At 38.8% G+C, this 22,310-nt stretch overlaps 1 protein-coding gene across 1 annotated transcript in view; it reads right to left on the bottom strand.

Moving 5' to 3' along the window:
• The window catches only part of AHR (aryl hydrocarbon receptor), a 40,049-nt gene extending 21,703 nt beyond the window's left edge, over positions 1-18,346 (bottom strand). The window contains exons 1-2 of the mRNA XM_081102609.1: positions 17,637-18,346; positions 6,026-6,213 (exon numbers count right to left, since the gene is read on the bottom strand). Of these exons, the coding sequence (XP_080958735.1) occupies positions 6,026-6,213; positions 17,637-17,701 (253 nt within the window). The 5' untranslated portion in view covers positions 17,702-18,346. The remainder of the gene's footprint in view (positions 1-6,025; positions 6,214-17,636) is intronic.
• Positions 18,347-22,310: the final 3,964 nt, after the last annotated feature.

The raw sequence follows: 22,310 nt of genomic DNA, 5'->3' as shown, positions 1-22,310 counted from the left end.
GCAGATGTAAAAGATTTCACAGTTAATGATTACATTTTAAATGATGCAATACTCACTCTGAATATTTTACTAAATTATCAAATACTGCATGCCATTGATCCCTACTACTGTCTCATAGAAAGAAGACTTTTCTGTCTTTTTACCTCAGATATTTGTGTCTCAACAGAGAACATGGATTAGTTATTCCCAAATTTTTAATTCTGGGGATTGCTGTCCAAAAGGGGAATAATTTAACACAATACTTATATGATTAGGAGTATTTTAAAAGGTGATAATAAACTCTAATTCAAATTTTCATATGCTGAAATTACTCTTACTATCAATAAAACATTACCTTACCTATTCAGATTGGTCAACAAGACCAGTGCCCACTGTCTCATCCTGACACGAAGAGGGACAGTAGAGGAGGAACCTACTCTTTCTCTGAAGATCAACCAGTTTCAAAGGCTGGACTGTAACTACCCACATTCTACTCTCTCTTAATAAACTATTATTGATCACAGTCATGAAGTTATTTAAACTTAGTAAATGTTTTCCATCTCAGAGGTATTTCAGTTTAATACTCATTTTGTGGTTTGTTTCTTCCTTTTATGTTCCACTTATTATTATTATTATTCTTAAACAAGGATAGTATCATCTTAACATTCTGGAATTCGGTGAGGTTTGAAGGTGACGTTAAGGATTTTAGGACCTCTTTCAGTCTGCATCTCCAGCACAGAAGTGCACACACTCCTCGGGTCACAGCTCCACTTGCCCACTTAGCTGTCCTCGGCTCCCTGCTGCTGTGACTTAATCTCTCCTGAGAGGTGAAAACTTGCACTGACAGTGTTTAATTGCCAACATCAGAAAACAGCAATTTTGGATTTCTGTTATTTGCTGAAAACAGAAAGAATCTCCAGAAATACTTCAAAAATATAGTAATTTAGAGAAGTCTTTAAAAAATAAGAATAAGCAAGGAGGAATATAAGGTAACACAGAAGAGCAGTGCTACTGAGGGAAACTAACTAGAACTTTAGCAGCTTCTACTGTTTTAATTAATACATTATTTATAATATTAGTATATTACTAATCCCAAAACTTGTCTGAATGTGTCCACTGTGCAGAATTAAAAAATAAACTATCACCTTATTCTTGAACTTTTCATGTCTCAAATTTGCAAAGGAGGCGATATTTTAAATCCAGAGGCCTATGTGTACATCCCATCGATGCTGACAAAATGAAAAATGTAACCAGACTGCCAGACTGCTGTGAGTACAAAAGGAACATCCAGCAAAGGAGAAAGGGTGCAGTGGCCCAGGAACAAGACGATAAACATAGAGCGACGGCAAAGGAATACCGAGGATGGCTAAGGAAGGCACAGGGCAGTCTGAAAGCACCAAGAAAGGAGGAAGTGATACTAGTCAGTTCGAAAGAGATGACAGAGATTTGACATTTGAGTCCTTGAATACGCCTACATGTCTCACTGCCCAATCCAGCCAGTCACAGACCATGTAAGAACTCTGACTGCAACAATTCAATAAAACAAATTATTTCTTGCATCTGGATATTTATAGACAGAGAATAAACTAATTGGTACAACCAACAATGGCAAATTGGCTAGACAGAAAGATTATCTGGAAATTAGAGGCCTGGTGCACAAAATTCATGCACTGGGGGGTGGGGGGGTGGAGGATCCCCTCAGCCCAGCCTGCACCCTCTCCAATCTGGGATCCCTCGGACATCCTTCTCACAATCCGGGATTGCTGGCTTCCAACCGCTTGCCTGCCTGCCTGCCCCTAATCGCTTCTGTCTGCCAGCCTGATCGCCACCTAACTACTCCCCTGTCAGCCTGATCGATGCCTAACTGCTCCCCTGCCAGACCAGTTATCCCCAAACCCCCAACTGCCCTCCCCTGCTGGCCTGGTTGCCCCTAACTGCCCTCCCCTGCAGGCCCAGTCGCCCCCAACTGCCCTCCCCTGCAGGCCCAGTCGCTCCCAACTGCCCTCCCCTATTGGCCTGATTGTCCACAAATGCCCTCCCCTGCCGGCCATCTTGTGGTGGCCATCTTGTAACCACATGGGCGTGGCCTTCTTGTGTGAGGGTGTGAGGGTTAATTTGCATATTACCTATTTATTATATAGTATTATTATATAGGATAGTAAAAAAAATTAACATCTTAAACAAGCCCCAGAAATATATGTCTAAACACATCAATCTAGAATATTCAATATGAATTTTACATTGCTTTTCAGACATAAGTTAATGAAATTAAGTTAAACATTTATTGAATGCCTACTATGGGGTGGGCATTGTTTTAAGTGTTTAAGATATTGTTAAGGAACTTCCATTCAAGTGATAGAAATAGGCAATATCTGGCATGTTTAAGTGCACCCCCCAAATAAAGCACTATATTATAACATTTTTATAATGATTATGTCATCTGTAGCATCAGCAAAAAGTACAAACAGAAAAACGATTCTCTGAGCTTCACTGCCTAGAATATATATATAGTTCAAGAGTTTTTAAGGATTAAAAATTTCCTTTAAGTATGTCTTTAATTGAAGCCTGAACTAATAACACTTATTAAGTAGCAGTTAAGTAGTATTTTACTTCCCTTGAAAATACTCCTTAAATGTTGCATTACAAGTATTTAATGTACATTATTAAATATACTTTATGTCAGTTTCTGAGACACTAGATCTTAAGCTATTAGGGCAGGAATGTTTTTCCCCCGTTTCTTCTTTGTGAATTCAGAACCCACACAGGGTTTAAAATAAAGCACAATTTTGAATTACAAAATTTATTATAAAACAATTTAATTTTAATAGTGTCAAAGAAGTGCTTCTAACCTTAACTGAAAAATGGCTGTCTTGTTCAAGCACTTCTCTTGTTCAAGCACTTCTGTTATATTTTAGAAAGTTTTAATTAAATATGTATAAATATTAGTGTTGTACTTAAAAACTTTTAAGTACTGCTTAAGCAGGATAGCAGAGCCCCAAAGTTTAAGAAGATCCATCCAAGTTAGATTATTTAAACTTGCAATAAATAGATGTATTTTCTTGGAAAAATATCTATTGTTACAGTAAAACTTGAGTTTCCTTTCTAATAAGATTGTATGATTACTCGTTTATATTGTTCTTTCCGCAGGAATTCACACACCCCCTGTTTGCATCCTGTTATTCACTTGGAGCTTCCCTTAACCTCACTAGACTGTTTCCCTAATAGTGGTTTTAGCACACAGAAATCCTACTGACTGCCGACAGTTTGCATTTAGTATGCCTTCAGGTCATAAGGATTACCTTAAAATTTTACCCTGTGTTCTCTCAAAAGATTGCATTGCCATCCTAGACCACTGGACAAGACTTTGGGATCCTTTTTCTACTGATTTTTTCCCCCCCTTACCTTCCATCTAACTCTGTTCTTATACTTGGCACAACCTAAGAAACTGTTTAGTGTACGCTTGCCACTGAAACACAAGAAAACACATTTGTCATCTTCCTCAAATTTTGTACATTTGGATTTGTCTTTCTGAAGGCAAAGTAAACAATGTTTCTAAAAGTTAATTCAGGGTTTTATCAAGGCCATATTAAATCATTGCCTCAGACTCATCTAGGCTGCTTATTAAAAATACAGAGTCCTGATTTCAATATAGAACTTATGTAGAATCAGCATAAAAGGGGCATGCCCTAGAATGTGCATTTTTAACAAGCTCTTCAGGCTATTCTGAAGCACAATAAAAACCAGTAACGCAAAGGACCTATAATTCAAGATAATATAACTGATTAAGGAATGATGCAAATAGGGGAATAAGAAACTACTGTCAAATGTACTGAACCAGAATAAAAAATAAAGTCAGTAACAGCTAAGAAAATCCTTTGTAACAACTAAGAACTCCATAATGAGCCTGCTAACTATGACAGTCTTTGAAACTCCTTGAGGTACTGAACATGACACAAGTCTAATCATGAAAAAAAAAGTATGTAAATGTATACATTAAATATACATATATATTAATGTGTGTATGTGTGTATGCATGCACAGCCTAGAAAGCAAGAATTATGTAAGTATTAAATAGCACACTGACTACACATCCACTAAGCAGCTTCGGTTCTGCGCCACTACTAAACGGGGAACAACTTGTACATTTTTTTCTCTCTCTATGTAATATATCGTTTGATTTCTCATTATAGAGCAGCAGGAAATGAAAAGGCAAAATGACTCACATCAATAAATCTTTATCAGAGTCAAGGAATACTAATGCCTTCCTGGCTTCCAGACTGTTCACTAACTCTCTAACTCTTAGTGCAGACAGAGACCACACCTTACATGTCCTGGAACCCGACCACAAGGCCAAGCAATTAGCACAGCAAGTGAAGAAATGCTGGGGGTCGGGACAGCATTCTGTGAAGCTTGGAATGTCCTCGGGGTACAGTCAACCACAGGGGCTCCTAAACGTCCACATGCAACATCTAGCCCCACCATCAGAGTGTGTGATGCCCTAGGTCTTGGGTGGGGCCCAAGATCTGACACTGCTTACAGTTCCCAGGTGATGATGCTAATCTGCTTGTCTGCAGACTACACTCTGAGCACTCTGGATCTAGGGAAAAATTCCCAGGTTTTTGCCATGTAAATGGTTCCCAGAAAAGAGAAGTAATTGAGACATGGTCAGGAAAAACAAGATAGGGAATCTGGAAACGGGTTCTAGTTCCAACTCTCTCATAAAATAGCTATACAGCTGATAAACACACACAATATACACCAATGAGTATCACATAACTCATCTAGAAGATGAAGGGTCTGATACAGATGAAAACGGAAAATTCAAAGACTTTTTATATAAATCAGAGAAATTATTAGCTTCAAACCCATGTTTATTGCCTAGATCACAACCATTAAACCATATAGCTTTTATCCAAAATAAAAAACAAATAGCAAGCAAACAACAAAAAATAAAAAAAGATGCTCAGATTGAACACATCAAACCATCTAAATATAAACCTAAAAGGAAATAACTGTTTCACCATATTCTAAACACAAATTACAAATTCAAGTATCTGCACATGGGACCAGGGCAGATGTATCAGCACCATCTGAAAGCATGTTAGAAATGCAAAATCTCTGGCCATACTTAAACCTACTGCATAAAAACCTTCCTCTTTCAAGATTCCTAAGTGATTTGTAAGTACACTGAAGTGTGAGACACACTGACAGGCCACTGAGATTTTATTAATCCTTTACTGTTTGTAAAATAACATTATACATTTAAAACACTGAACATTTCCTGAAAAAAATCTATTTCTGACATATAAACAGATAAAAATAAATCAATAAATGATTTAAAATGAGAAGACACATTGAAACATTTCAAACAAAAACTTCCATTTTAAATGCTTCATGAAGAGAAAATACTGTATGATTAAAAGGTAACAAATATTACCTAGCTCAAATCCCTAACTTTGCAGCTGGGTACACTGAGGTAGGGGGCTGAATGGAGACTGAAATCCAATTCCATTAACTCCTATAATGAAATGCCCTTTTCAGTGGAAAAGAAAACTTTTAATTACATGTTCCTAGATGAACATACAGTTAATATAAAACAGAAGTATACATAATTTTGAAAGGATAAATGAAATGACCTATCTATAAAAACATACTGAAGGAAATCCATAGTAGTTAATATGTGTTTTACTCTTTCCATTAAAAAAAAGAGAGAGAGAGAGAAGGGGAGACTTCCAGAAAGTAAATTGGAAAAATAAGTGGAACTGGAAACTGACATACTTAATATGAGCATATGTTCCAAATACATAATTATCAAAAAATGACACCACATTATCATTTAGTGGCAGCATCTGTTTAATGAATAAATCTGCAAAACTGACTTTTGGAAATATGAAAAATTTGGCTTTGCTACTTAAGTTTTATTATACAGCAATAAACAAAACTTCTTCACATATGGCTAATTTTTGCAGTTTTCAACACAGAAGCAGCCAAATTCAACATAAGTATTTTATAAGTGATTATAGAAAAATTAAAACCTTTGTCTTACCATCAAAGAAGCTCTTGGCTCTTAGGTAACTGACACTGAGCCTAAGAACGGAAAGTTTGTCCAGCTTATTAATAACATCTTGTGGAAAAGGCAGCAGGTTCGCCAAACGGTCCAACTCTGTATTGAGTCGGTCTCTATGTCGCTTGGAAGGATTTGACTTGATTCCTTCAGCTGGGATTGGCTTGATGCTGAAAAACAAACAAAATGTCATGAAATACTCTAAAATATATAAAGCACAATTTTCAATTACCTTATAATTGAAAATTATATTACCTTATAGCATCTCCTCAAATATTTCTCTCATAAAACAAACATCTGAAGTCTACTTTCAGTTTACATGAATCCCTTCAAAATGGTCCTTTCTTTATCTTAATTAAGCAAAACAAGGAATGGGTAAAATTCTTCATAATGTTTTTATTAAAAGCTTATGAATCCATGATAGGACTAAGTATATCATATATACTTCATACTTCATATAATTCAGACATTTGTGGTACAGTGGTTTCCAATTAACAAATCTACTAGGATTTTATTTCCTTTAAACACAACCATTGTTAGGGAAAGGAAAAAAAATCTGTAATAAATTATGTGAAAATCATGCTTTGCAATCTGCTGGAAGCATTTTGGCATCATTTATGTTGCAGATAAATAAGAGCAACCCTAAAAAAAATTATATTCAAAACCCCAGCTTCCTATATTTAACAATTTCATCCTGTTAGTGACAACTTCTCAAAACTCTTTGGCACCTCCAGATGGTCCTAATGCCATCTAATGTGTCTTCCAGTATTAAAAGAGGAAAACATCTGACTTTAGATATTTACATTTGTTGAATGACAAATATTAGAAGTTAACTGTGATTACTGGCAAATCTTGCTTCTGACTGGTCAGTAATTCTACTTTATTAACATCCATAATTTGTGCCCCAATTAGAAAATTCAATGACATCCCAACATTTAGTTATGATTTCCATCTGAGAGAAAAGAAACTTATGGTTACAAGTAGAACTTCAGTTTAGAAATGAGAAGCTGGACTACTTTACACAAAAGCCTTAGTCAGAAATTCTCTATGAAAAGTGAATTGATAGATCATTAGACAATCATGCTGAAATACAGAGAAGCTATTAAAAAACCGAAGTAATTTTAAGATCATGCCTGCACCTTTCCATTTGACAGAAGAACAGTTATCTTAAGTGTTCTTATAACAAACACCTGTTTTCCAGTGTTATTGAGAAAACAAAAACATTTTTGACAGTTCAAATGATAGTATCTTTAAAAAGCAGAAATTGATTTGAGTAGTGCTATTAATTTGATGCAATCAAAACATTTCTAGATAATTTATTCTCAATATATGTGAATTAGTAATACTTTATGCAAAAGATAAAAAATACAAAATTTTAACATTTTTACATTGTCCCTAACATGTCATTTCTTCAGAACCTGCCTATTTCTATTTTTTTCTATTATAGTTCAAATTATTTCTACAAAAAAAGATTAACTGGTAAAATGGCATACATACAAAATAAGTCAGAACTATCTCCAGACTGTTTATGTAACCATATAATTAAATGGTGACTGTTTCTCTATGTATTTATTTTCCCTTAATCACATTGCATTTATAATCAAACTGAAGTCACACCTAGTTACTACATTTCTCTAATTAATCAACTGAATTTCAGTTTTTACCTACAATGCCTGTGTACCTCCTTGAGTAATTCTCTATAGATCAATCACTTGTTATTTATTTGCACCTGTCATGTCCTTGGCAGGTCAGAAAAACACTCTTCTACATATTTCAAAAGTGTTATGGGAGCTAAGTATCGGAACAACTACCTGAAAAAAAGATTTTTACAGAAAAGGTGGTATATGAGATGGATCTTGAAAGATGAACCGGATTTCAGGAGGAGACATGACTGGGGAAGGGTGAGCTGCGAGAAGTCCCCTGTCTGACCTGTGAAGCATAGGGCGCGAGAGAGAAGGGGGAAGTTCGTTGTGGTTCCTTATGAAGTGGGGGTCCTCTTCCCCGCTGGATGCTGCTGGAGGTGGTTCTTAACAATAGCCCCAGAAAAAGAATTTTCTGAGACCTGCACGGGAGAACGAGTGATTTTTATTTGCATGGGATTAAATCCCTGTGTTTCTAAAGTCCCATTTCCCTGAGTCCCGTCACAGAAGCGCAGGTGTGGTTTCAGTAAAGCTAGGAGCAAAGCCAGTGTCCAGAGCTTCCTTTCCCTGTTGGAGCGGGGGTCCAGTTCAGCATCAGGCTAGTTACAGTCCATTAGTCCGCTGTGTGTGTGAATGAAGGGAAGCAGGAGCAAAAGAGCCCCACAGGCCCAGAATCACAGGAGACCCAACAAAGCCAAGTGCATAAGAGGTCAAACTCCCCTGTTTAGGGGGCTATGTACCCCGAATCTTCCTGCCCCTCCAGTGGCCACGCCCATTTTGGCCCATGATCTGACAACACCTCCGCTAGTCCCCCAACTTTTCTGGGCATGCAACTATCTTCCCTTTGTCCACTCCCCTCCCCCCAATGTTTTGCAGGGAACATGCCTATAAAGTCTGGCCTTCCCCCTGTTTCTTTCCTGTTATTAGTATCAGTTGGGGCCACATTCTTTCACCAAATATTGACCATCCACCATGTGGCGCAAACAGAATACTCAGCATAAACAAAACCCACTAAAGCTCCTGTTCCCATGAAGCTTACATTCCTGTGGGAGGAAACATACAAAAACTTGTAACTTTTCTGGCTTTCAGTGTTAAGAAGAAAAATAAAGCAAGGTAAGGAACTAAGGAATGACAGGGTGCTGGTTTTGACAGCTAGTGATGTTTCAGCACAGCCATGAAGACAACAAAGAATGAACCATGTGGGTGTCTGATGAAAAAAACGTTCAAGTAAGAGGACTCAGCAACTCTCCTCACAGAAATGGCAACCAAATTGGACTTTGGCATCTGGCGTCATCTTGAGCTTTCAGCTAGGATTGGCATGCCCTGTCTAGTGTTTTTATTTTACTAAACTGACTCTGGTGACAGTGAGGACAGAATGCTTGGCAGACCCCTCTGAGCACTTCTTTCTAAAATATAACCCCAGGTCATTCCTCTTATTTAACCCTTTCAGTAACTCCACACAGTCCATATTCCTTAGCCTAACAAAGTGCTTTTTGATCTTTCCATGCCCTCTAACTGTTCCTCTGGCCCCACTGTTTCCAGCTAAAGCCTTCCTTGTCCATTATATGCCAGAGCTAAGAAATGACTTGCAGTTGCCAGTATGTACTTTAGTGCTTTCATAGTGCTACTCCCCTGCTGTCGCACCAGCTTCAAAGCCCTGCTCAATTAGATCACTTCTGTAAGGTCTTCCCCTACCTACTCACAATGGATCTCTCCTGTACTACTTCAGCACCTTATGCATCTTATGCAAATGTCTTACACAACCATTCCATTAAGGAATATTCAGTGCAGATAACATTTCCCATAAATTAAAATCAAATCCAGCCCTGCACTCTTGGTAGCTTTCCAGTAAGATTATGAAACACTGGGGAGAAAAGAGTAAAACAAACATTGAAGCAAGACACTCCGATATGACACAGGGACAAATTACAACAGTAAAAGAGAGACTAAGAGATAGTCTTCCCAGGAGTATTGCTGCCTATCTGCAGTATTCAACCCTGAACTACATGAGACTGATTCTTTATACGATGCAAACGTGTCCACAACTCTAACGTAGTAGTATGCACGTCATGGAAAATTTACCATGAGTTCACATTTCCTAAATCAAGCTTTCTGTAACCTATATTGCATATACTTGTTTGTTGCTCTTGCTATGAAAACTTAACCATTTCTGTAATCCCAATGCTCAGGATTGACACAGAGTGAACTCTCAATTAATGTTTGCTGATCAGAAATGTGCAGAAAAGAAATGACAGGAGGCTGACTGAAGGCAGTAATAGTGAGGATAGTAAGTATAGACTGCCTTGAGATATTTAAGCACAGCACTTTGTGTCTATCATAAAGCTGGGTACATAGCCAGACTCAGATGTTCACTGAATTAAACTCACTTGCTGACCAATTTAAGTGTAGGAGGTAAGGGAAAGGGCAAATGACTAGAGTCTGTAACTTAGGATAACAACTATATTTCCCAATGCAAAGTATATCAAACAAAGAGAAGAGAGACTTGAGCACACACCTCAGTAATACCAACATTTAGATGTAAGGTGGAGGAAGAGATGCAGGCAAAGATGAAGGGGGAGGAATGATAAGACCAAAAAAGGCAAAGAAACAGGGTAGACTATTTTGGAGACTACAGAACAAAGTTAAATGCACAGAGGAATTAAATAAGTTAAAGACTGAAAAGTACCCACTAGACTTGGCATCTCCAATCCAATGTTGTTAAAGCTAAAGTAATAGCTATAGCATACTTTTCCACGGATTCTGTGAGAAATATTCAGAACTATTTTGTGAAATATTTCGTACTAATCTATACATACTAAAGATGCACAGAATAAAAAATAAAAATCTTACATCAATTATACTTGACTTGGGTTATGCTGGTAATTTTACTTTTGCTTTGTCTTTAAACCTATGCCAAATTATGCTGCCAAGTGTCTATTTAAATAAAAGACTATCTCTGAAATATAAATAAATGTCCCAGTAAGATTGGATTTCAGAAGTCAGCTGAAATAGACTGTAAGATGTTGCTCAGGCAAAGGAAAAAATGTATTATTTTTTCAACCTGAACCTCAAAAATCTTGTCCCAACCTGTAACCAAAATTGTTGTGAAAGCAAGACTCCAGCTGACTGCATGCCATGCCTCTGTCTTAGAAGCCTGCACGCTATAAGTACTGGTGGTGACAGGCCCAATGGCATGCCCAATGCCAGTTTGAATGTTATCTTTAAAGCCTTAATTTTTCACATCCCAGTCTAAAATGTCTGTTAGGCTCATCACTTGTGCTCAGTGTTTGAAACGAAATTGAAAAACTTAGCAACCCGGTTAAAGTTACAGTAATTGTATTTATATTTTTAAATGATATTTATCATAAAGTCTCAAATGACAGGCAAAGATATTGCTTCAGTTATCCTACGAGAATAAAGGGACATTTTCTAACAAGAGATTACCTATCACAGCACTGAGTATGGTTTATCAGCTTTTTCCTCTAGGTGATTTACTCCACCCCCACTGCTTCAGGCTACACACCAATAACTTGTTTATCGTTATTTCCAGCCCCTGTACCTGGATGCTCTGTCATTCCTATTTCCCAGAACTTAGGCATTCCTTCTCTGCATCTACTGTGATACTACTCTCCATTCAACAGGTAGGAAATCGACGTTTTCCTCAGTGAATCTCACTACCATACCAACCACATCCAGTTAAGCCCAACTTTTAAACTTATCCTTTCTTCATTTCCTCCCCATGGTTTCAGTACATAATTACTGATCTCTGAATATAAATTCTAAATGTTTATAGTCATAAATTACATGCTTAATATAATATTGGAAAGGTGATCTGTGGCACAAATAACATTAAATTCCATTGTTAGGCTGAATACACCTGGATATTTTGCTTCCTCCTATGAGGCAAAAAAAGTTTGCAACTTCTGAGAATCCTGGCTGGATGTCATCTGTAGTGAGTCAGAATTCTATGGCCACTCTCCTGCTGCTGGCTCTACATTTGTGATGGTTAGTCCCTTTTCCTCTTTTTTACTTATGGAGAGGCGATGAGGTACAAACAACATATACTCTCTAGCACAGACTTGAACAGTGAAAACCAGGAATATGAAATATGTCTTAGAAATCACTGTTACTTGCATGATCCTGAAAAAAATGATTAAGAATGTTCCCTTTCTCCTCCTGTATGAATATACTTTTTAAAATATTTTCTTTTAAACCCACATAAAATGAACCTACTATCCCCAAATCACTAAAACATTAGTAAAAAAGTCTTAAGTAGTGGTCAATTGTTAAGGGAGTGAATCACTCTCCAATACGTACTATGTGCATGGTACTAGAAATCTCTGGTAGATACAAACACAAAAAAACAGGCCTATCTTTAAGAAGCATATCTTTTGTACTAGGAGGAGATTCATTCTACAACAGGCTAAACCCAGATGCAAATAAATATAAAGATGGAAAATAGGTAGAAGATATCAATGACAACAGAGAACAAGAAGGAAAGTGTAATCATAGTACATTACTTAGCTGAGCAGTAAACAATGCTTACAGTTTAAAAAATTATGAAATGCTGAAAGTAGATTTAATCTAAAATAGTGATAACATTATATTGGGAGGCTGAAAAACGGTGAAGGAGAGGAAATAGCACTAATTATCTTGTCATAATGAATGTCAAGTGATCATATCAAGCATCTTTACTGAAGACAGCATATATATTATTGAATATTGAATACAATATTGCATGTATTATTTAATAGAAATATTTTTAAGTAGATCAAAAAGCAAGAAAGGAGCAAACTGAACATGACTAAAACATATAATACAAAACAAATCAATATGTAAAGTACATCTCAAGTAGAAAAACCTTCAAACACACACTACTACTACTCCACACATACACAATCCCAACATTAAGTTCAATTAGCTACCCCATCATTTTTTGTCTATGGAAAGTCAATTGTCAAAATTAACATTTTTAGGCAAAAATGCAAGGACAGATTACCAATGGGGATGTAAACATTTTGCAAAGCAATTTGGCACTATGTCTCAGAGCATAATATTTGGCTCAGTCTTAAAAGTATGCATACCTTTGCACCCCCAAACTCCATTTTTGGGAATTTTTCCTAAGGGGATAACTAAGAATTTGCATAGAAATTCACATAACTCAAAGGAATTCTCTGAAAAACTAGTTGAAATATTTATAAGTTGGAAAAAACAGAACTTCCCCCTAAAAAAGAAAAATAGTTAAATTATAAAACACTAAGAGAACAGAGCACTAACAGCCATTGAAAGCAATGTTTTAAAGGAGAGGGGAAGGAGCAAATCGGTAAGATAAGAAAAGACACTTAGAGGGAAGGGTATGAATGCATATATGGATTTAAGTACGGAAATCTTATTGTGAAGTTGGTAAAAACAAGTTTTGGGATCTGATATTTAAACTCAGCTTTTCCATTTCCTACCTGACAATTTTGAATCTGAACCTCAGGTCCCTGTCTATAAAACTGAAATATTACCTTTTCATAATACTATTATAAACCTAGAAAAAGTACTAGTATACAAAACACAGTGCATGCTTGTATCACAGTAAATGCTAAGAAACAGTCACTTTTTTGTTCTATTAAACCACTATATAGATAAAATCAACTTTACAGAAGTATGGAAGTAAAAAAGTACTGTTGTTAAAGATTTGCAAGTAATTGTCTTATTTACATCAATAAGCATATACTATGTAAGTTTATTCACCAGTGAAGTAGCACATTTGAACCATACCCAGAATTGAGAACGTAATCATATACTGCCTCTTACTGTTTCACAGGAGAACTGATTGTTCTGGGATAATGTAAGCTAAAATTATTTAAAGAATAGAATTATGTTTCTGTTTAATTTATATCTTTAGCTGTCTTTACACTTTATAAAATGATTTTGTTCTGCTAATTTTAGTTGTGAGAGTGGCATTTTAGTTTTAGGTTTTGACTAGCCTGCGACGTTGGTCAAGAATTTGCCCAAATCTATAAAAACAAAAAAAAATAGACCTATCTTTTAGTTTAGACCTAGTACTCTTTCCATTTATATCTCATTGTTTCCTCTTCCTGACATTTTTATAAATGTTACTGATAACTAAGCATTTTCACTTACTTATTTTATAGTTCCAATATGTAAGAGTCTCTATAGCCACTATGTAAAAGCTATCTAAATAAAGCCATTTGAAAGAAAACTTATGGTGGAGAAAAAATTATGTTACGGAAAAGACATCCTTTTATTTTAGAGGCTACTTGGAAAATGGAATCATACTACATTTGTATGAAACATTTTCAGGAAAACATTGCATAATTTTATTTAGCTAAGGAGGTATTATCTAAATGAGGTTCCTGGGATGCAACTTAGAACAAGCAGCAAGGAAGACAATGCTTTTGTTTTATAGTAACAGTACAAGTATGTTAACAAAGTGCAAATGATCAGCTAAGGCTCACAAGTCATTTCCAGTTCTTGATGGCTGGTTTATTCACCACTACTGCTGATAGCACTTCTAAGGGTAGAAGTCATTTACTCAGCACTCCTTTTGCCAAGTTGGTACCAAAAATAATACAACAGTAAGTGGAATACCACTAAAACTTTATCTCTATTAATAAAATTTCAAAAATACAGAAATATATCCAAAGTTATTATCACTAGGGAAAAACAGATTCTATTTAATGGTACAGATTCTATTTCATTTATCTCCAGGAGGCAACATAATTAAACAAACGGATAAAACGTTATCATCTCCAAAAAAAAATGAAACAAGAACAAAATTTAAGTAATTTTTTTTTTTGAGGAGGGTTGTTAAGTATGGAACATTTTAAGGAAAGTTACAGTAGAATCTATGCCTAAGGTTATCGTGAAAATGTCTTTCTGAAGGTAGGGAGGAACATGGATCAGATGCAAGGCTGCTTCAGATCCTTTAATTTCCTAACTTTAATTACTCAGAAAAGAAAGGAAACATTTACTGAGCATCTACTATGTACAACATATTTCAGTGGGATTAAAATAAACACATCTAGGATGCATTTCCTACAATAAAGATAAATTTCAATTGCCACTAGAGGGAGTTATCTTGTTTAATTAATTCAACTGAAGATTGGAAGAGCTTCAGGTTAAAATTGTCACATTTAATTCCAAATTTTTATGGAATTGTATATTTAAATGGGCATCTTATCATCATTTCTATATGTATGCTATAACATCTTTTCTCTTTAAGTAAATTAAAATGGCTTTCACTTAAAGGATCAACGTTAAATCTTAATAGCATTTTCAGCTCAAACAAGATGTATTTTTCTGACAATGTTACATATTTTTAACTTCATTAGCTACAAACTATTAATTTAACTAAAAAAATATTAAACTTACTATTAGGTTTAATGACTGCATTCCTAAAATGAACTTTGATTAACTGCATTATAAAGCTAACCATTTTTCATTCTGGTTAAAAATAATTTATAAACAATTTCACATGATTCTATAAATGTCAACACTAAACTTTTCTTATGGAGCAATGCAGTGACATTTTAAGGCATTTATATGACTAGAAGTAATGCATGGTGCTCAATAAAGATCTGACAAACATATACTAACTAAATAAGGGTAATGTGGAAATGCATTAGCCAACACTGTATTACAAGAGACCATCAAATACAAATATAGTAAAGTCTTAGAACGTATATTAAAATATTAATATACATTAATAAAGTAGAAGGTACATCTACTTTAAAGTAGAAGGTACATCTTACATAAATAAAAGGAAAATATAACGTTTAAAAGGAAAATCATTAATAAACGGTTAATTAAAAGTCAGAATGTTAAACTTCATAATAAATACAAAAATAAGGCATCTGACTTTTTAAAAAAGTCATCTAGGTCCTTATGTAACACACTGACAAGAACTCAGTAACTTAAAAATCCATTAGGGAGATCTTCAAGTTTTATGGCTACACACATAAAGCCCATGATACATACACAGTGGGGCCTTGACTTACGAGTTTAATTCGTTCGGAGATGGAGCTCGTTAAGGAGCTTGTTAACTCAAATTACTCTATCAACTCAATGCAAAAAATCGGCCGAGAGACAGCTGGTATCTCAAAAAACTCGTTAGTCGGGACACTCGTAAGTTAAGGCCCCACTGTATTATAATTTATTTTAAGTGTACAATAGCTACATAAAACAGACATTTGCAATGCCTCTCAATTTTTCCCAAGAACAAAGTCAAACTAGACAAATACATTTCCGTACAAGAAATCACTCCAGCCCTAACTGGTTTGGCTCAGTGGATAGAGCATCGGCCTTCGGACTGAAGGGTCCCAGGTTTGATTCTGGTCAAGGGCATGTACCTTGGTTGTGGGCACATCCCCAGTAGGGGGTGTGCAGGAGGCAGCTGATCAATGCTTCTTTCTCATCGATGTTTCTAATTCTCTATCTCTCTCCCTTCCTCTCTGTAAAAAATCAATAAAACATTTTTTAAATGTTTAAAAAAAAAAAAGAAATCACTCCACAAAATGCAAGTTAGTAAATCAATGTCACAGAACTGCTGAGAGAAAATTGCTGACTCAGCAGTATTCCTAATGTCAGACACACTTCAGGCTAAGACTTTCAAGTTATAATCTCTCTCTCTCTCTCTCTCTCTCTCTCTCTCTCTTATATATATATATATATATACACATATATACATATATATATATATATGTGTGTGTGTGTGTGTGTGTGTGTGTGTGTGTATCCTCTGTTAATGTCAAATCTAGATCTGAAGAACTATGATCTTCAGATTAAAATTCTGAAAGAAAAATAAAACTCCAGAATAATGAAACTTTTAATCAGTGGTTTTAAATATAAATCTTAAACTGTTTTACTGATTTGAATTTGTGACCTAAATTAAGTTTTAAACAAAGTGCATAACATACTTCTAATTGGCTCTGAATCAACTTTGTGTTCTTAAAATTGTTTATGAAAATTTGAAAAATGTAAAGCAAAGTTAACTCAGAGACAATAGGAATAAACACGCACATACAGCCAACTCACAAAAGTAAATGTCTCAAACATGTATTTTTTTGAGAAAAAAATTTTTTCAAGTATTTGCCATCTCACACAAATATCCCACCAAAACAAACAAACAAAAAATCTGTTTGTAATCACTCTATTAGAATTGACAAAACTTTGGAGTAGGGGAAAGGGGATTAGAGAAAGTTACCAAGATTGAAAACATCTGTTTCACTAATTTCCAGTTTCAAATCTGTTACTTTTACAGAACCTACAACTACCGCAAAACTGATAAACTCTCCAAAAAAAAAAAGTAGCTCAAAAAACAATTCCCCCACTGTTACTTCCCCACTACATTCACTCCTACCTGCTACCATCTCTATACATTTCATGGATAGGATCACGCTGAGCGCTACAAAACTACATCCAAACAGTAAGAGCCGGCAGAAGGCCAGTGGCCGGAGCCCAGAAAGGACCCCGGTGGCACCCAGCCCCTCGCGCAGGTGGCGCGCCTTTAGCTCCGCGCAACACCTGCCCTGTCCGGCCACGAATGAGAATCATGACCGTCCTCGACCCTGCCCTAAGTGGACATTAAAGAGTAGAAGGGGATTCCAGGCGGGTTTACATTAGCTAATCCACCAGCCCCACAGGCAGAGCAGAGCTGTCAACAAATTAGGACCACAGGAGAGAAAACAGCTGCAAGTGGGTGGGGGTGTGCACGGGTGCCTGGGACCTGGGGACCGGGGCCGCTCTGCAAATGCCACGATTAAAAAGGGCAAAACCCAAGGCCTGAGTGTCTCCCCCGGGCCCCGAATCTCGATTCCACTGGGTCAGGATTGGACCTAATCCCCAGACCGCCCGGATTTGGGGGCGGAGGGCGGGCGCCTCCCGCATCCGCGGGTCCGAGCGCCCAGCCCCCGCGGCGAAGACGCGCTCGGACCGACACTCACGTTTTCTGCACGGGCTTGCGCCGCTTGCGGCTGGCGTAGGTGATGTTGGCGCTGCTGCCGTTCATGGTGCCCAGCCGCCCGCGATTCCTCTCCGGGCACCGGCACGGGCACCGACCGCCCGGTCTCCGGGACCCGCGGCGGCTGGGACGGCGGCGGCGGGCCCGGCTCCACGAAGCCGCGCTCGCTCCACCTGCGTCCACCCGGGCGGTGGGGAGGCGCCGCGTCGTCCGAGCCGCGGCTCCCGCAGCCCCGCGCGTCCAGGTGCGCTGCCTGGGCCTGGCGCCCGCGGTGGGGGGGCGGCGACGGGCGGAGACCGGTGGGCGAGGCGGCGCAGGTGCCGTCTACACGGGCGGAGGCGGCGCGGCGTTGCCCACAGGTGAGGCGGCCTGGGGGAGGGAGGAGTCTGAGCCGCGGGTTTGGAATCCCAGCCTGGGTCGCGCGCGGGGGTGCCGCGCCCCGTGACCGTGACCGTCGCCTCGGCCCCTTGGGTGAGGGAGGCGCGGCCGCACGACTCCGGGGGCTTCCCCAATCCTGAGTGCTTCGCGCCGGTGGAGCTGGGGCTCCGGCCGCCACTCCCTGTGCCACTGGCTTCCGCTCGGCTGCGCAGCTGCCCCGGGTCCGAGCTGGTGGTCCAGGGCACGCTCCCGGGGACGGACGTCAAGTGGAGCCGCCCGGCGCTGCCTCGCACCGCCGCGCGCGCCTGCCGAATCGCTGAAGCGCCCCCGACCCCTCTCTGGCCACGCCCAGTCCCGTATAGCCCCGCCCCGCCCGACTTGACCACGCCCCAAAGCGCCTTAAGGGCCCCCACCTTCCCCACACGTGATGACGTAAGACGTAACGGCGGCCCCTAGTCGCCATGCTCTTGAGGTCAAGGGGTGGCTTCTGTGGTCACAGTTCAGCCCTGGAAAAGGTGTAATCACAAATTGTGCGTAGCCGAACTCTTTGTAGCTAGGCGATCTAAGAGATAGACGTGCCAAAGACGAGCTTAAGGACAGACGTGCCAAAGGGTGAGCTTAAGGACAGACGTGCCAAAGGGTGAGCTTAACTTCACCTACAGGAGAGGCAGTGACTCACCTCTACTTTAGGCTAAGAATTCATTGCAGTGAGCCATCAGGTAACCAGAGGGGAAGGCTTTAGAAGGCCACAGAGTTGGAATCTAAAAGCTAGGAGTTTCCTTGGCTTTTTGTGTGTGTTTGTTTGTTTTTGGTCTCTATACTTCATAACTGCTTTCCCCCAGCCAGAATCGCTTTTGCTATTCATAGTCAGATTTCAACTGGGCTGAAAGGAAGGAAGCAAGAAGAGGGAAGCGGGGGACACTGGGAGATAGTAAGTAGTCTGCTATAGCTGGACAGAGGGGCTGGAAGGGACGTCCAGCAATGTTAGGGTCAAATCATAAGGCCTTGATAGAGGGCCTAGGTTTTATTCCCTACGCAACAAAAGCTTTTTAAAGATGTCTAGCAGGAAAGTGACATTCTGTCACTCTGGGAAAGAAAGTGAAAACTGGATGACAGGAAACGAAGACTGGTTGCAGAGAGAGTAGTTAGAGATTTGTTGACATAATGCAGGTGTAAGTCCATGGGAGTGGCAGTGGAATGGGCAAAAGATAGAAAATATAGATGATAGAAAAGGATAAGGTCATAGAGGAAGAGAGAGCTATCTTAAAAGACTCCAAGATTACTGACTCTCTGTCTGTTAACCGAGATAGTAAACACAGAGGAGTATGTTTGCTTGTCAGGAGCTAAAGGGCATCCAGGTTAAGATGTCTGGGTGACATTTCACACCATGTCCATTCCTAAATTTTAAAATGTATAAGCCATTCCCACCTGGTATGTCTTGTTTATCTCAAATTCTGTGTATCGCCGAAACCGGTTTGGCTCAGTGGATAGAGCGTCAGCCTGCGGACTGAAGGGTCCCAGGTTCGATTCCAGTCAAGGGCATGTACCTGGGTTGCGGGCACATCCCCAGTGGGGGATGTGCAGGAGGCGGCTGGTCGATGTTTCTCTCTCATCGATGTTTCTGACTCTCTATCTCTCTCTCTTCCTCTCTGTGAAAAATCAATAAAATATATTTAAAAAAAAATTCTGTGTATCAATAAATTAAATTCATTGTCTTTAGCTGAAACTTTTTCATTGGCTCTGCCATTCTTCTGATCAGCCCATGAATCATCTTCAGTTCCCCTACAACTTACATCTAAATATTCCAGCAAATACTAGACATTTTGTTCTTTGCGATATTCATCATTTATCTCCCTCTGCCTTATTCTTCAATAATATTAGAGAGAACATGCCCAGCTAAATGCCATACCATTTGGGATTCCTGGCCTGAAACTATCCCCTCTACTCATTAAATCAAGAGATGTTTTGGGTGGTAACTCCCAATGTGCCAGGAATTGTGCTAGGACTGTGGAGACAATGGTGAATAAAAACAGAAAATGACATTGCTCTTGGTGAATGCCATGGAGAAGTACATGACTCAATATGATTTTCTAGTAGATAGTTTTGACTTACCCATTGAGGTGAAAAGAGACTTTCCCCCAAAACTGATGATTAAGCTGAGGTTTGAAGGATAAAGTCGGCTTAGCTAGAAGACAGAGGGGAAGAGCTTTCCAAGCCAGTGAAACAGTAAAGCGATGTCCCTTTAGGCAGGAGGCTAGCAGGTATAAGGAACTAAAACATGACCAGGGGAGAAGGGCACAAATGATCATACTTGTGTTTCAAAAAAAATACCATATTGTGTGAAGAGCAGTTTAAAGAGGGAGGAGCAGAGTAGAATGGATGGAAGTAATAATCCTTAGAAAACTATTTACAGTAGCCCAGCCAAGAGGTGGCAATTACTGATGCTGAGGTGGAGGTGATTGTGGAGATAAAGAAAACTAAATAGATTCCAAAGGTATTTGGGAGGTCTTGGAAAACGGAGCAGATAGATGATAGTGAAGGCAGAGGCAGGTGTCAAAAACGTAAGTTTTTTGGACTATGTGTCTGGTTATGTGATAATGGAATGTACTGGTGAGAAATTATTAATTCAGCTTTGGATTTCTTACCTATGAGACATCTAAGAGAAGATGTCAAGTAGACCACAGCACATACAGGTTTGTAACTCAAAGAAGGTGTATAAGCTGGAGACAGATTCAGAAGTCATTTACATTTAGGTGGCAAGAGCATTGAAGTTATAGGGTGTGAATATATACTGAAAAAGAAAGACTGGGCCCCCAAAGAACTTTAATATGTTATATCTAATCTGTGGATAAGAGATAATGCATTACTTTTTGTTGGTCCTGCAAAACCAACAAAAAAGAGTTGCTAGATTGGTAACAGGAGAATAAGGGGGCTACTGTGGCATAGAGGACAAGATAGAGAAATGTCAGGAGTGGTTAACAGTATTGAATGCTGTTGAGAGGTTCCAATAAAATGAGAACTGAAAATACATGTTTTGACTTTTCAACATGGAGTCATTGGTGACTTTTGTGACTCTATGTTGGTGGGTGAATGGGCCTGCAATTCAGATAGAACTAGAGATGAAATGATGTTGGCAAACACAATTTCTCTTTTGGAAACTTTGGCTGTGAAAGAGAGGGACCTAAAATGGTAGCTAGGGGGCGTAAAGAGTTAATATTTATTTTTTATTTTTTTTAGTGGGTGATATACTTAAGCAGTTGAGAGAGAGGAGAGAAATTGAGATTTGCCGTGTAAGGAAGACAGGAGGGATTGGTGCCAAAGCACAAACAGGAAATCAGGACTTTAGTAGGTTACATAAAGCAGAAATAGGTCATCTACTGCTTCACTCTTCAAAGTGGTCCACAACTTCTCTGGATGTCCTTACCAAGCCAGAGTCTAACTTTAACAAGATCTCCCAGGTGAGTCAAATGTACATCAAGTTTGAGGAGCATTGCTGTACAGAAGCTGGGGATAAGGAGGGTGGTGGGTGAAATGTATAGGCTGGGAATTTAGGATCAGAAAGACAAAGTTGTTGTGATGGGGGGTGGGGCGAGTATTATAGCATGAGCTACAATACTCATGTGTGTTTTATGGTTGATGGGTTTGTTTTATATTTTAACTTTGCAAACTATAAAGTAAAGGGGATCTGGGAGTGGTAACAGGGAACCAGGTGGACATCAACACTATGTCGTGGATATGTGATGAGAGAAAATAATTAGGCACCATTTGGGAGAACGTCCCAAATGTTAGGACAATGATCGCCTCAGAGAGAGCCAGCTTTCAGTGTAAGGCAAAGGATGGAGCAACTTCCCAAAGACGACAGTGCATACAGGGGAGTTCAGTGTTGATGGAGTAGCAAGCCCACAAACACTGGGAAACAATGGTAGTATCAGACACATTCCTACCCTCTTAGAGCTTACATTCCAATGGGAGACACAAGAATTAAGTAGTTAGGCAAATGAATGCATAATTGTAACTGTGATAAGTGCTAGAAAATGAGTACTCTGAGAATAGAACAGGTGAGTTTGACTTGGTTAGGGGAGGTTGGCCTGAACGAGCTTGGGCAGAATTCTGAAGCATGGGTAGGCATTTTTATTTAAGTAGAGTTGGGAGGAAATGGTATTGCATACAGATAGAACATTTATCACAATGTTTATCTCCTCTTCAATCCTGTAGCTCCTTACCCCAGGCCCTCAGAATGATCTATTTCACTCATATTCTTTTACATACTAGATTCACA

The sequence above is a fragment of the Myotis nattereri genome, assembly GCF_964212035.1.
Source record: "Myotis nattereri genome assembly, chromosome: 11".
In the NCBI taxonomy this organism is placed as follows: Eukaryota; Metazoa; Chordata; class Mammalia; order Chiroptera; family Vespertilionidae; genus Myotis; species Myotis nattereri.
The sequence above is the reverse complement of the archived record's forward strand: the minus strand, read 5'-3'. Positions and strand labels throughout refer to the sequence as shown.